This window comes from Lontra canadensis, unplaced genomic scaffold, assembly GCF_010015895.1.
Source record: "Lontra canadensis isolate GAN:19392208 unplaced genomic scaffold, GSC_riverotter_1.0 scaffold3, whole genome shotgun sequence".
NCBI classification, from domain to species: domain Eukaryota; kingdom Metazoa; phylum Chordata; class Mammalia; order Carnivora; family Mustelidae; genus Lontra; species Lontra canadensis.
This window is the reverse complement of record NW_022630997.1, coordinates 18,298,324-18,314,193: the sequence shown is the minus strand read 5'-3', so window position 1 is coordinate 18,314,193 and position 15,870 is coordinate 18,298,324. Positions and strand designations below refer to the sequence as shown.

The 15,870-nt window shown below is 41.4% G+C and overlaps 2 protein-coding genes across 3 annotated transcripts in view; one reads left to right on the top strand and one right to left on the bottom strand.

Annotated features, from left to right (window-relative positions):
* Positions 1–14,415, top strand: part of ENTPD7 (ectonucleoside triphosphate diphosphohydrolase 7) — a 37,976-nt gene extending 23,561 nt beyond the window's left edge. The window contains exons 8-13 of one of the 2 annotated variants that reach the window (XM_032882474.1): positions 1,295–1,428; positions 4,650–4,816; positions 7,649–7,973; positions 10,545–10,630; positions 11,652–11,813; positions 13,615–14,415. In XM_032882474.1, coding sequence (XP_032738365.1) covers positions 1,295–1,428; positions 4,650–4,816; positions 7,649–7,973; positions 10,545–10,630; positions 11,652–11,813; positions 13,615–13,846 — 1,106 coding nt within the window. In that variant the 3' untranslated portion in view covers positions 13,847–14,415. The remainder of the gene's footprint in view (positions 1–1,294; positions 1,429–4,649; positions 4,817–7,648; positions 7,974–10,544; positions 10,631–11,651; positions 11,814–13,614) is intronic. The other variant, XM_032882479.1, reaches the window with a different exon arrangement.
* LOC116882221 (cytochrome c oxidase assembly protein COX15 homolog) overlaps positions 10,584–15,870 on the bottom strand; it is a 30,508-nt gene continuing 25,221 nt past the window's right edge. Inside the window, exon 9 of the mRNA XM_032882499.1 lies at positions 10,584–10,663. Within this exon, the coding sequence (XP_032738390.1) occupies positions 10,607–10,663 (57 nt within the window). The 3' untranslated portion in view covers positions 10,584–10,606. The remainder of the gene's footprint in view (positions 10,664–15,870) is intronic.

Below are 15,870 nucleotides of genomic sequence, written 5' to 3'. Positions count from 1 at the left end.
TCCTAGGACCTTGGGATCATGACCTGAGCTGAAGGCAGACACTTAACCCACTGAGCCATCCACTGCCCAACTTGGATTTTTATATAACAAAACTTTCTTCACTAACTATTCAATTATCCTTATTGGAAAGACAAAATGAGTCCTTCCTTCTTTCATTTATCAAGTTTTTTAATAACGACTTCATGTCCTAGCACAAAAAGGTTAAAGGTAACCAGTGAAGTTCCCCCCCGGCCCCAGTATCTTATGACTTTTAGATTTTAATGTGTTTGATGCATCATGGTCCATCACATCATTATTCTTTTCTGTGCTCAAATTATACTGTCATTGGCCAGTAGAGGCATCTTTAGGTTAGCTCCCGTACCGTTTAACATCCCAATAGTTTTGTAGTCTATTTCCCTTGCTTTTGGGCACACTAAGATATTCCATGATCATCTTGTATTTTTTCTACCTTAGACCTAGCAACAACCATTTTTTAAGGAGCCCTGGTTTCTTTGATTGGAAAATGGTATAAAGTAGCGTGGATGCCAAGGGTGCTCATTGCTCTTGGGTTATCCTTGCTGTTAGTCCCTTTCAGTGAACAGACCTAGAAAGTATGTGTTTTTAGAAAGAGAAAAATAAATCATGATTTCACAGTGGTAGTTCCAATTCATATTTAAAGTTATAAGGTTATTGCTTAATATGTTTGATTTTATACTCTTAGGTTTTTTTATGCTGATTATGTTTCTAAAGATACTAATATAAATATTTGCTTTATTTCATAATATATGATTAATGATTTAAAAATAATAATACCAATAAAATTATTACCAATAAGACTACTAAAGTGCAGTTTAAGATATCTATTTGCCTCTTTGTCATTAAGATACATTCTATAAGGGATATAGTAAAAATGCGGTTGTAAGTTACTTGAAAGAATTCTCTATAATATATAGTTGATATAGTTTTAGATTAATATATTTCAGTTTGCTCTTTATTTTTATTTTATTTTATTTTTTAAAAAAAGATTTTATTTATTTATTTGACAGAAAGAGAGATCACAACTAGGCAGCGAGGGAGGCAGAGGAGGGGGGGAAGCAGGCTCCCCGCTGAGCAGAGAGCCCGATGCAGGGCTGATCCCAGGACCCTGAGATCATGACCCGAGCCAAAGGCAGAGGCTCAACCCACTGAGACACCCAGGCGCCCCGTTTGCTCTTTATTTTTTAAGGGATTTCCATTTTGGGTTTTTTTTTTTTTCTTTTTGATTTAATTTTGTTTTTTAATTACTAGATCCTTCCTGTTCCCTTATTTATTTCAGAATCTGATGCCGAAGCTCCCCAGGAACTGGCAGCAGGGCGCAGAAGGACAGTAGGGATACTGGATATGGGAGGAGCCTCTCTTCAAATTGCTTATGAAGTTCCTACCTCAACTTCTGTCCTTCCTCCAAAACAGGTATTTTACCTTTTCGGGAAATTCGGTTGCTAGAAATGCCAGTATTTAAGAAGAAGGGCACTGTCTTTGGACATAGACCAACCTACCTTGGTCCAATATTTGTTCACATACTTGCTAGCTTATATTACCTTGGGTAGGTTACCCCTCTGAGCCTTAATTTCCTCATATATAAAAAGAGAATAATAATAGTATCTACTTCGTAAAGTTGGGAGGATGAAATGACACCATGTGTGTAGAGCACTTAACAGATTTACCAGTATGTGATAAATGTTTAATATATTTTAGCAATTGTAATTATACTCCCATCTCCTAGGGCTGTGTGATGATTAAACATGATAATACATATAAATCCCAGAGCATGGTATTTGATATATACTTGTTTATTAAATGTTACTTCCTTTCCCTTACTTATGATTCCATTCTTGTGCTTCTAATATTCCTTACCTGACTAGGGTGTAAAGAACGTATCTTGAAGTAGTTTTATCACAGAGAGGAAAAAGAAATGCAGACAGTTTTTAAGCACCTATTATGGGCAAGGAAAAAGACATATTATACTGCTCCCCAAAAGCTTATAATCTATCAGTGAAGACAGCCTGTGATAACAGACAGACCATGACAGTGCTGTCATTTCATCTAAACCAGGGTTTCTCATCAATGGTACTATTCACATTTGGGGCTGGTTAAGTCTTTGTTGTAGCTGTCCAGTGCATAAAATGTTTAGCAGCATCTCTGGCCTCTACCAGATCCAGTAATGTCCCCATCCCATGTCCCCTGCTCCATGAATGAGAGTCATCCTGGCTTGTTACCTGGGTCATGGGTGATAGTAGGCTTTTGCATAGTGGAGGTGGACGAAGGCCACCTGTATGGAGGCACCAGTATGCACGAGGGCACAAAAGGAAAAGCAAAGAGTCCAGAATGTCCAGGGAGTGGTGAATAGCTTGTTGTGGTATAAGATTTGTCAGTATGGTACAGCTAAGTCTAGGAAGCTAAGATGAAGTTAGATGGGGAGGACTCTTGGGTGCCATGCTAGGGAATTTCACTTTTTTATCTGTAGATGGAGGAGAATCAGCAAAGATTTTTGAGTAGGGCAGTCATATGGGCCTCAATTTCATCACCTGTGAAATAAAATTCCCAAAGTTCTTTCCAGCTTTGTATCGTGTGACTGTGGGCTAATTGATTTGTTAGGAAAATAATTTTGATATTAGTGGGAGAAAGAAATGTAGGCCAGGGAAACTTGGATGAGAAGTAATAAGGGATAAACTAGGCAATGGAAATGGAAATAGAGTAGAGGGGACAGATTTCAGGTGTATTTTAGAATTTAAAGCACCAGTGCAATGAAGTGGTGTGGGTAGGGCAGGGAGGGGTAGATAGTGATGCTGAGGTGCCTGCCTAGATACCTGGTAGGGTAAAGAACCAAGGCACTAGAGAGACCCCAGGGTAAAAGGTGGGTTGATGCTAAGCAAATCAGGATGGCCTGGGTGGTTTGGGTGAGAGTGACTTTCTGGTCTCTAGCCCAAGTACTGTGACAGGTGAGTTCAGTTTTGAGTATGTTGAATTTGAAGTACCCGAGGCACAGATGTGTATAAATAGCCAGCAAGATCGTTGGAACTGTGGGTTTGATAAGCAGCAGGGGTCTGTGCAAGGTTTGGAAATTTGGGGAACTAGGTTGTAAGACATTTTAATTTTAGTCTGTATTTGTTAATATGTAGTCAACAAGTAAACTGAAGGCATGGTTCCAGTAAGTGGCACTGATCCTTAAAGTCTTAAACAAATGATTTTTTTTATTTGTGTAGATTTAGAAAGTGACACTGGTGTAGAAAGTGATCTTGCAAGCCACTAAATTAGATGAATGCATAGCAATATAATGGTCTTAAAGATGGATCTTAGTGCTTGGTAAAGAAGGAAAAGAACAATGAGACATAACACAGTAGCACTTTAAAAGACACAAATAATCCTCCGTGCCTAAAGTGTTTTTTTTGTACAATTCACAGAGTTGCGCACGTTCACAAAGTAACCCAACCACCACTACTGAATTCTAGAACATATTCATTACCCCCAAAGAAACCCCACATTCAGTAGCAGTCACATACCATTCTCTCCTTAGAGCCCTGACAGCCAGTAATCTGCTTCTCATCGCCTGTGGAGTTGCCTGTTTTGAGTGTTTCACATAAATGGAATCATACAGTATATGACGGTGTGTGTCTGCTTCCTTCACTTAGCAAAATGTTTTCAGGGTTCATCTCTGTTATAGCACATGTCAGTCAGTACTCCATTTCTCTTCATTGCTGAATAATATCCCATTATATGACCATGCCACATTTTGTTTATGCATTCATCAGTTGATGGACTTTTGGGTGTTATTTCCAGTTTTTAGCTGTTAGGGATAATGCTGCTGTGAAAATGCACATACACATGTTTGATTAGTCATAGTTTTCACTCTTCTTGTGTATATACTTAGTGAAATTGCTGGGCAAAATAGCATCTTCATAAATTAAATACATTCAAAACAATAATTTCATTTTACAACAATACGTATGAACATATATTATGCATTAAGCACATTAGAATGGTTGCCTGTGGGGAGCAGGAATGGGAGTGAATATGAGGATAAAAGGAAGTAAATAAATAAAGCAAAAATGGGGCTTTGCCATAATAATGTACGTTGAAATGAGGAGTATAATTAATTCAACCCATGTGTCTGAAGTTAAAAAAAACAGAGCCCTCTTTCATGGAAGGTCCAGCAAAACGGAACCTTTCCTATTCCAGCCCCAGTCCTTGTCATAGGAAACATTAGATCTTCTTGAATAGTTTTAGAAAAACCCATAGAATAGGTATCATGGTGCTCTCCCAAATTCCTTAAATTTCTTTTTATCAAAGGATTTTTTTTGTCCTAATGATAAAAAATAGTACATTCTCATTTTGGAGAATTAGAAAATCAGAAAAGTACACGCAAGAAAATGACATGATCTGTAATAATGAGTCTATCTTTTGTAGAACTACAGTGTTGTGGTCTCTAATTTGGTATTTAGTCTCTGTACTGTTTTAGATAGGTTTGTCATTTTGCCTTTGTTGAAAATAATGCTATGAGAATGAGAGAACGCTATCATATATCTTAAAAGAGTAGTTACAGCACATGAAGACTGGTGTATTAGTGATGTCATAGCTTTCTGTCAATCAGCCAAAATTAAAATTCCCTTTTTTCTCTTTACATTGTATTTTAGGAAGAAGAAGCAAAGATCCTGCTGGCTGAATTCAACCTGGGCTGTGATGTGCAGCATACTGAACACGTGTATAGGGTTTATGTCACAACCTTCCTGGGTTTTGGGGGTAACTTTGCTCGGCAACGCTATGAAGACCTTGTGCTGAATGAAACCCTTCACAAAAATAGGTACGTTTGACATGGGAATCTATGCCTCTGGAATAGAATGTCATCAGGGTGCAGATAAGAGGAGGAAATACTCCTGCCCTATTAAGATAGGTATGCCTTGCTTCCTCCTTCTTCCTTGACCATTCCTGCCAATGGGGTAGTGTCGCTTAGAGACCCTCAGTTAGTAGTCCCACCCAATCTAGGTGAGGGTGCCTTATGGTCTTTGCAGTTCGGACTCAAAAAAGTACAGAAGCTTATTGGACCTCTTGCAGTGTTCTCTTTCAGAAATGGCATTATAGGATAAATGAGATTAAGTTCTTTTTTTTTTTTTTTTAAGATTTAAAAAAAAAAACATTATTTGACAGAGTGAGCACAAGCAGGGGGAGCAGCAAGCAGAAGGATGGGGAGGAGCAGGCTGCCCACCGAGCAGGGAGCCTGATGCGGGGCTCAATCTCAGAGCCCTGGGATCATGACCTGAGCTGAAGGCAGATGCTTAACCGACTGAGCCACCCAGGCGCCCCAGTGAGATTAAGTTCTTAATTTACAATGTGCATGCAGTATGATATAGCTCTTAGAAGTTCCCTCAGCACGGAAGACATTTTTGTTGAATTACATGGGGTTGCATCTTATGTGGAAGTGAGGTCCATAGTGTGTGTAAAAGAGAAAAAGCATGTAGTCAGACTTAACCTTTGCATTGTTCTCTCATAAAATTCAGAATAGCCAATTTTCCCTGCAGCATGGACAGATCACAGGCTCCTCATTTGAGTACCCATGAAGTATTTAGGCCGTAATGTACAAATAGTTGTGAGATTTTTTTTTATTTAAAATTGTTATCGTTATGTGCATTGAAGGAAGCATAATAGATGGCAGAGTTTTTTTCACCATAAAATTATTTACCCCCATTTGTTTTGCTAGAAACACTAGTTTGAAGAAGTACTGGTATAGCCTGTTTGTAGGAACTTCTCCACAGCAATTGTCTTATATTGGGACCATGTTAAAGAAAATCCTATCTCATAATTCTTTTTTGTTTTTGTGAGTCTCAACTACCAAGAGTTCATGGTATTTTGGGAGAAATCTCTTATCCCAGAGGACTGATGAATGCATTAAAATCAGGCAGTGTGTTTGCATTCTGAAAATACTCCCACATCTGTACTCCCATTGCTTGGGCTGCCAGCACCACGGCATCTGGAGAACAGCTAGGAGAGTTTCACACCAGTTTTGTTGTGTTCCTATTTCGTTAGCTGCTGTGCTTCCTCTTCCATTGCCTTCTTCTCTTGTTCTGCTGCCCTTTGCGCTTTGCTCTTTTCTGCTCTGAACCAGGCTGCATCATCATCATCCCATTCACTGGTATTTTCTAAGTTCCTAGATCAGCAGATTCTTTCTTCATCTCGTGTTGCTGCTAATCTAGAGAAACCTGTGTTTCCTGGGATGTCAGGACATAATGGTTCCTTCCTCTTCTTCTTTTTCTCTTTCTTTCTTTCTTTCTTTCTTTCTTTCTTTCTTTCTTTCTTTCTTTCTTTCTACGAGAGAGCTAAAGAGCAAGCAGGGGTGGCAGTAGGAGGAGAGAGAGAGAGAGAGAGAATCTTGAGCAGGCCCCATGCCCAGGGTGGAGCCTGAATTGGGGCTCAGTCTCACAACCCTGAGATCATGACCTGAGATCAAGATTTGGATGCTGAATGACTGAGCCACCCAGGCACCTCTGGTTCTTTCTTCTTAATATGATTTTCTGAGTTTTGTTTTTTTTTTCATAGTTGGTGTCACACCCTTAAAATAGGTTCCAGTCCCAAAGCATTTTGTGCTGTTGCCACATTCCACTCTCTCCTTCAGTCTTTACCCTTGTGGGGGCATCTTTATCCCAGGAAGTCCACTCTTCAACAGGTGTCTCTTTAGGAACTGGTGAATAATTAACTGTGGTTGGCAACATTATTTGGTCTTCACTTAATTTCTCTTCTTGGCTAGATCTGTATTTCATCCCTTTAGGAATGGGAATATTGTTGCTGGACAAGTGCTGACTTGAAACAGCCAGAACCATGTGACGGCCACGGTGGGGATGAAAACCTGCCTCTCCTCTCCTCTCCCCGCAAGGGGGCCAGGCATGTCCTCCTTCCTATTGCCAGCAGTTGTCACTGCACCACTGATACGGTCTCCTCCTCAGGAGCCTCTCCAGGGCCTTCCCTCTTCATCTTCTCCCAGGTGTTTTGTTAGATATTAGAACTGCACTTGGTGGATGAAATCCTGACACTTTTTTTTTTTTAAGATTTCATTGATTTATTTCATTGATTTATTGAGCAAGAGTGAGAGAGAGATAGAGCATAAGCAGGGGAAGCAACAGGCAGAGGGAGAAGCAGTCTTTTCTCTGAGCAGGAAGCCCCATGTGGGGCTTGATCCTGGGATTCCGAGATCGTGACCTGGGCTGAAGGCAGCCACTCAACCGACTAAGCCACCCAGGTGCCCTGAGATCTTGACACTTTTAAGAGGCCAGTGGGGATGAAGACTAGAAGGAGACCTCCAGATTAATATTTCCAGTTTTACTCTACACTGGGAGATGTACATGTGGACTGAACGGTTGAACAAAATTTGATCACTGCCATATTTCTCTCCCTCTCCCTTGCCTGCCTCCATCCATCCATCCATCCTTCCATCCTTTCTTCCACTAAATTGAATTTGCTTATGGTAAATTTTGATGTGTTATGACTGCTGCTAAAACTCCACTCTTGTTTCTAGGGATGCCATTTGAAACAACAAGATAATCTGTGAAGCGCATTCTTAGGCCAAATTTCTTAAACTAAGCGTTTCTTAGAAGAGATTGTGTACATAAGTGATGTGTCCTGTGTGTTTTTGTCATTGTGACAGGTTGCTGGGCCAGAAGATCGGTCTGAGTCCGGACAGTCCATTTCTGGATCCCTGCCTGCCCGTGGGCCTCACAGATGTGGTGGAGAGGAACAGCCAGGTGCTGCACATCCGAGGAAGGGGAGACTGGGCGTCTTGCGGGGCGATGCTGAGCCCCCTGCTGGCTCGCTCCAACACCAGCCAGGCCTCGCTGAATGGCATCTACCAGTCACCAATTGACTTCAACAACAGTGAATTTTACGGTTTCTCTGAGTTTTTTTACTGTACAGAGGATGTGTTACGCATCGGTGGCCGCTATCATGGGCCAACATTTGCCAAGGCTGCCCAGGTAAATTACTTATAAAAAAGATGACTTGTGCCAGCTACAGCCATTGATTGGGTGCCTAACTTTATGCCAGATGTGCAAAGAGCTCTGCATGCCTGATCTCACTGGATTCTTCTAGGGGCCCTATGGGCCCTCATTTTATAGATGAGAAAGTAGACTCAGGAGTTAAGGAACCTGTTATGCTGGACTCTCTTCTAGTTCGTTAAGCTTGGATTTCCATGCATGTCGTGATCACCCAAATTATCATCCAAGTCCAAAATTGTTGTGGTGGCTAACAGTTTTTCTTTTAGTTTTCTAATAATCTTGTTTAATGTTTGTGGCCAAAAGTGTCATGCCCAGATATTTTTCCCCTTACTGGGTATTCTCGGTTGTAATGGGCTTTTGGAAATGATGTCACACAGGTGGGCAAGTGTACTTTCATTTTCTTGGTAGGAGTCATTAGGAGGCCAGAATGGTATACAGGGTCACTTGGAATATTAGAAAGATGTTGGGAAAAGCAATGTCAGTGGAAGTATTATTTAAAACTAAAATGCAGAAGAAATAAAAATTCGTTTAGACCATGTCTAGGACATTAGCCGCTTGTAAGCTGAAATCATTGTTACCTGAATAGGTAAAAGTTTAGCTAGCTTTCTGTAGCTCCTCCTTTTTAAAAAAAGTCTTATTTATTTTAGAGTGAGCAGGTAAGCTCCTTTAATTTTTTTTTAAGATTTTATTTCTTTGAGAGAGAGAGCATGTGTGCATGCACAGTTGGGGGAAGGGCAGAGGGGGAGGAAGAAGGAGAGAATCTCAAACATACTCCACAATGAACACAGAGCCCAGTGCGGGGCTTGATCTCATGACCCTGAGATCATGACCTGAGCCGAAACCAAGAGTGTGATGTTCAACAGCTGAGCCACACAGGCGCCCAATCTCCTTTAATTTAGATTCATTTCTGAAGTTTTGCTTATCTTTCTGATCTGGAATAATCTGTCCTTCCTTACATTTTTTATTCTTTCCTTTCTGCTTTGTTACAGTTCTCTAGGGTTCTCTGGATAGAAGACTTGCAATTTAATAATATCTGTGGGGTGCCTGGGTGGCAGTCAGTTAAGCATCCAACTCTTGGTTTCAGCTCAGGTCCTGATCTCTGGGTGGTGAGATCAAGCCCTGAGTCAGGCTCTGTGCTCAGCACGGAGTCCTGAGATTCTCTCTCCCTCCCCCCCGCCCCTCCCACTTGTGCTTTCTCTCTCTCTCTCTCTCTCTCTCTCTCTCTGAAATAAATAAATAAATAAATAAATCTTTTAAAAAAAATCTGTAGTATGTGTAGTATTCTGTTCCCTAAAGGCAGTCCTTAAGAAATATTGAGGGGGGACGCCTGGGTGGCTCAGTTGGTTAAGCATCTGCCTTCAGCTCAGGTCTAGGGTCCTGGATTCTAGGGTCCTGGAACGAAGCCCCACATTGGGTTTCCTGCTTATCAGGGGAGTCTCTTTCTCCCTCTCCCTCTGCCCCACCCCAACATGCTCTCTGTCTCCCAAATAAATAAACAGAATTTTTTTTTTTTTTAAAGAGAGAAATATTGTGGAAAACCTGGTTTGTATTTGTTCTTTCTTCTCCAGCCTCCAGGAATACACTCATATTCCTTTTCCTTTCCAGCATCCAGGGCTCCCTAAATGTCCATGGCCCGCATCTTTCTCTCATTTTAAAACTTCTTCAGATTCTATTCCCTTGAACACCAAAGGGCTCAAGTTATTGCTTGCCCAAGTTGCTAGTGGCTTAATATGTTCTCTTTCCCAGGTAAAAGAGATAATTTTGTTCTCTCTCTCTTTTTCACTTTGACTCAACCGTTACTTTCCCAGTTATTCCTTCCCTAGCAATCATGTCCAGAACTGCAGCCCTTCCCAATATTACCTGTTTCCCTTTCCTGCTTTAATTTTCCTGTGAGCACTTACGTCATCTAACACTCTGTACGTACGTGTATGTGCATGTTGTATGTATGCTTGCATGTATATGTATGTATTTGGTTGCTGTCTCACCACTAGAAGGTAAGCTTCATGAGGACAGAAAGTTTTTTCTGTTTTGTTCAATGCTAGATCTCCTTGGCACCTAGAATAGCACCCGGCACAAAGTAGACATTCAGGAAATATTAGTTTACTAATCAGAGCAAAAGGAATCAAAGGAATGATTCCTTTGAGGAGAACTACAACATGGAGTCAGGCCAATGGTAGAATTTTGACCATTCTGTACCATCTACTTTAGTCTGATGTGTTAGACTGACACAGGGCAGAATGAGGCTCCCTTTGGCTTTGATGTTGCTCTTCCTGGTCCTCCCCTTCCCCTGTCTGAAGCTGAAGAGCAGGAGCAGTGTCAGGCTATCTCTGTATTGGACCTGAGGTGAGGGGAATAGAAAGGAGACCCACAGCAGCCTGGGTTTTGGCACTTGTTTTGCACAGTGTCCTGTGAATGAAGATGGCGCTTCTGTTATTCTTTGTCATCTAGTAGCCCACGAGTAACTTTAGACATGGAGCAGCTGTGAGTGTAGGGAAGTTACAGAGTTTAGCTTTAATTTCACATCACACCATTCCTCTGTGGTTGTTCCAGGATTACTGTGGCATGGCCTGGTCAGTACTAACCCAGAGATTCAAGAATGGCCTCTTTTCATCTCACGCAGATGAACATCGACTCAAGTAAGTAGCTTCCTTTTTTCTCTTAGATGTGGCCTGAAAGTGTAGATGGCAGATTATAATGAGGGAGAGCATAAGTAAGAGTACAGATGGGATTTTATGTTGAAGGAGAATTTTGTTTTGTTTTTTTTATTTGGTTTCCTGAGCAATAGGGGCCAAAACAGTGAGCCTAGTTTAGCGAAGTCACTGAAAACCAGGGTCACTAAAAGGTTCTCGATGAGTGGCTTGAAATCAAAAGTAGTGGGGTTTTTTAATTAAAATATGGAACATGCAGAAAGGTAGAAAGAAAAGTAATATAAACCTCATCCATTTCAACAAATGCCAGTATTTTGCCAGTTTGGCTCATCGGCCCTCCCATTTTTGTAAACATGTGTAAAATATCTTGAACATAAACAAAAATAGAACAGTATCATGAACTCCCTTGTGCCTGTCACCCTGCTTCTCTACCAACAGTTACCAACTTCTGCCCAATCTTGTTGCATCTATTTTCCCACCCTTCTACTCCCCTCTTAAAACAGTTGGGATTTTTTTTTTTTTTTGGAAGCAAATCCCAGATATGATATAAGTAGACTTGTAGATACTTCAGCAGGCTCCTTGAAGATAAGGACTCAAAAAGAAAAAGGGGGCACCTGAGTGGCTCAGTCAGTTAAGCATCTGACTCTTGATCATGGCTAAGGTTGTGATTTCAGGGTTGTGAGACTGAGCCCCCCCGTCGGGTGCTGGGCACGGAGCCTGCTTGAGCTTCTCTCTCTTCTCCATCTGCCTCTCCACCACCCTCTCTCGCTCTCTTAAAAAAATAAAAAGAAAGAAAAAATCACAGTCACAATATCATTACTGCATAGGCATTCTTCGCCTTTGTGGTAAACATCAAGATAAAGTAGGCTCAGGTTTGGCTCCACCTAGAGGCGAGGAAGGTGAAATGGAGAGAGAAAGGTCTTTTTTTGACATCCAGTGGAAGGATGTAGAAAGCATTAGAATTCTTTTTTTCCTTCTTCTTCAAGAAAAATATTTTTTTGTCACACAGATACCAGTGTTTTAAATCGGCTTGGATGTACCAAGTCCTTCATGAAGGATTCCATTTTCCCTATGACTACCCGCACCTGCAGACAGCCCAGCTGGTGTATGACCGAGAGGTTCAGTGGACACTGGGAGCCATTCTGTATAAAACACGATTCTTACCACTCAGGTAAAGTGGACTGAACTGGCATCTTGAGATCAGAGGATGTTGGTTGGTGTCTCAGAATAGGTTTTGTAAGTGACCTCTCTCCCTCAAAAAAGCATCCAAACTAACTCCCTTTATTATTATACTACACTGTGAACTATTATTACTACCCAGGCATATTGAAACAGAAAGAAGGTTGAAAATTTAATCCACAGTCTATTCTTTAGCTTTTCAGTTTCAGGAATTCAGTTTTATTTGTTTATCCATAATAAATCAGTCTTTAGAATTGAGCTGTTATTTAGCCAGTTCTAAGATAGCAAGTGATCAACTAAAATGCCATTCTTCAGTTGCTACAGAAAACATTGGACTAGAGAACTGAGTAAGTCTGTGTGTGTAGGGCAGTCTTTCCTAATGGGTAGAGTCACTCTAGAGATCATGTCATTGACTTAGAAGGCTTTTTGGTGGGCCAGAATGAGAACAAAGCACATGAGAAGCGCTTCAGGGGGCACTGTCATCAAGCCGTGATCATCTGATGTCTTGCTCTATGTACCTTAAGATATATGGGATAATTTTTAGGTTCTCTTTCCTCTGGATTATTTCAGATAAACTAAAATGAATTTTTAATCTTTGCTGCCTATTTCTCTAACCTCAGAAGGCAGGTGGCAGAGAGGGGTGAGAGAAGTGGGGAGCTAGAGAGTATGTTATCCAGATGGAGGGCTGATGACTGCCATGCATAGCTGTCCCAGCATCTGCCATTTCTCATCTGTCAGGACAAGCCAGAAGTCCACATTTTACAGGCAGGCTTTTCAGTTTGGAGATTGACATTTTAAAAAAACACTGCAGGTCAAACAAAACAAAAATTGACCTGGTGTCTAGACTAAAGGGCGGCTTCGGTTCTTAAGTACACAGTCTGCTGCCCTTTGGCTTACAGGTCTCCTTACTTTTTTCCAGACTACAGTACTACTGACCAGGTGACAGCTTTCTCTAGACAGAACCTAACCCCTCAGGAAGCACAGTCAACTTTGTTTTAAAGATTTAGATGCATTCTGATGTCTTGATTGAACTTAGGGGCCGCCCTGTTCTTGTTAGTACCGTATTTACAAACTGGATGCATGTGTTTAGGGAATGGTATGGGGTCACTGTTGAGACTAAGGTTATAGAGGGGCGCCTGGGTGGCTCAGTGGGTTAAGCCTCTGCCTTTGGCTCAGGTCATGATCTCAGGGCCCTGGGATCGAGCCCTGCGTTGGGCTCTCTGCTCAGCAGGGAGCCTGCTTCCTCCTCTCTCTCTCTCTCTCTGCCTGCCTCTCTGACTTCTCTTACTATTCATTTTTTTTGCCTTCTAATTTTTTCCCCAGATCCCGGAGGATGTAGGCCTTTGATGCTCCCTCCTCCTGTAGGTCCTGGCAAAGAAAAGTGCAGGAGGAACCACACAGCAGTCCTCAGGCTGGAGACATTCTTTAGCTTTGCTTGCTCTGTGGAGCTAGTATCCTGGCATACTTACACGAAGAGCATAAAGTGGGATACCACTGGCCTTTTAAAGTTTTGTTTTTTTTTTTTTAAGATTTTATTTATTTATTTGACAGATAGAGATCGCAAGTAGGCAGAGAGGCAGGCAGAGAGAGAGGAGGAAGCAGGTTTCCTGCTGAGCAGAGAGCCTGATGTGGGGCTCGATCCCAGAACCCTGGGACCATGACCTGAGCCGAACGAAGGCAGAGGCTTTATTTAACCCACTGAGCCACCCAGGTGCCCCCCACTGGCCTTTTAAATCAGCATAGCTGTCTCTCTTTGAAATTAACATGACTTTCCACCTTCCTACTCTTCCTAGGGATCTACGGCAAGAAGGTGTCCGGCAGGCCCATGGCAGCTGGTTCCGCCTCTCCTTTGTCTACAACCACTATCTCTTCTTTGCCTGCATCCTGGTGGTGCTATTGGCCATCATCCTGTACCTTCTGCGTCTGCGCCGAATTCACCACCGACAAACTCGACCCTCAGCTCCACTGGACTTGTTGTGGATTGAGGAGGTGGTGCCCATGATTGGGGTACAGGTAGGGCCGTGAGGCCAGACAAAGACTGGGGAAGCCCAAGTATCCCAGAGTGCTGCCCATTGAATTCCACCACTTTCTTGTTTTGGCCTCAGATGCTGCTTTGCCTGACCTTGGGATATTTGGCCTTGGAATTTCTACCTTAATATCTACTTTAATTCCTTTTCATTATCTAGGTCCTCTTCTCTGAGAGAAGCTGTAATTTAGTCTGTGAAGAACTAAATAATGAGAGTTTGGTGCTAACAAAGAGGACCAATCTTAGTCCAGTGGAAGCATGCTTCTACCCCTTTATCTGAGAGGTCTGGTGTGTTTCTGGCATCTAGACTTTTCTCCCCTTGCTAAAGCATGAAGTTTGGCATTGGGCAGACTGGAAGCCTGGTTGTAACCAAACAGGAGCATCTGATACAAAGCCGAAGACATTCCAGCAAGTGCAGCAGCCGCTTCTTTCTCTGTAACAGAGATATCATTTATGTGGACATCCACACTCTTTAGTAGGGATCCAAGATATTTGCATTTCAGTGGAACAGATGTGAGCTTCCAGGCAAACAAAATAACATAGTTTCTTTGCTTACTTGACAAAGAAGCCATTAAAAGGATAGAACCCTTTCTAAGTGAATGGTAAGTTGAAGACTTCAACAGTATCTTATGTGATAGCTGGTATGACCAGGATAGAAAATGTTTCTGTGTCTATGCGCTTCACCAGCTATTTGGGCATTAATTTTTCTTTTCGAGCCTTAAGTGTGCTTATAGGATGGAGAAACTGATGGGATTGGAGATCTGGGTTTGTATGGTTTTAAGTCACTGTCTCTAGGCCTATTTTTATGAGCCACTTTACAGGAAAATTCAAAAAGAGTTCCTTTATTTCACTAAGATCAATACATAGTTCAGGGAGGGGTATATTTGGGTTGTTTTTAAAGAAGGAAAGAACAGTGTCAGTAGAGTGGGCAAAGGCAATAAAATCCAAGCTCTTATTTATTAATGTTTTCCTGAGAAATAGAAATTTTCTCAGTTTGACTCTTGGAATGTCTGAAAAGAAGCAAATTCTAAACTTGGGAATAAATAGGTAAATCTGTTAATAAGCCACCTGGAAACTTTCAGAACCTTTGTTAAGAGATTGCTCAGTCACAGACTGCACTTCTATTAAGGAGTAGAGAAGAGAAGCCATTTGATTACATTTTCATCCACTGTCCTTTAGGAGCTCTGTTCTGCCAGTACATGTAGCCTTTAATTTGCACCTTCCCCTGTGGGATCTTCCTCATGCTTTACCCTTTACTACATGTAGCCTTAAATGTCCTTCCCAAGAATATGCTCCCAGACTTGAAGTAGCTTTCTTTTCCTTTTTTGTCACTTTATTTTTAGGGTTAGTTGAGTACAGGGAATGATCCCTGACTTTAGTGGGGAAAAAAGAATCATTAAAATATAAATTCCATAGTGGGATCAGAAAGGAATTAAATGCTTCATAAAACAGAGAAAAAGAAATCAAGATCCTCCTAGAGATAAACTGAGATGAAAATAAGTATACTTACTCTTAGTTGGCAGGCGAAAAGATGATGAGTCTTAAATTGTTTTCAAATTAAATCAAAATGGATCTAGCAAAGAATCTTATAGCTCTCTCTGGAAATATTTTTACTTTTCATGAGGACTTCATGTCACAGCAATTTCCTTTCATCTTTAAGACTTCTAAATTGCCTTGATTTTCTTTGACTCCTTACCTTCGTGTCACTGTGAGTGAGCCCTCACCTTATGAGTACTGCCTGTAAATAATGTCAGAATGTTTTTTGCTAGCCAGTGTCTCCTCCAGTACTCTTACTTTTTCCGTCATCTTGGTTTCCAAGTGAGATCTGGTCACGATCTGGCCAAAAGCTATCTAACTGGCTAATAGTGATCATATTCGTGTGCTCAAAATGAAGGGGAAGCAGGGAGGAGGTGGTGATGAGTCCAGTTTGAAAGCTCATATTAATGAAGTTATTCTTCTTTCTGGTTATAATAATGATAGCTGCCATTTTTTAAGCTTTTACTGTGTACCATACACTCTTATG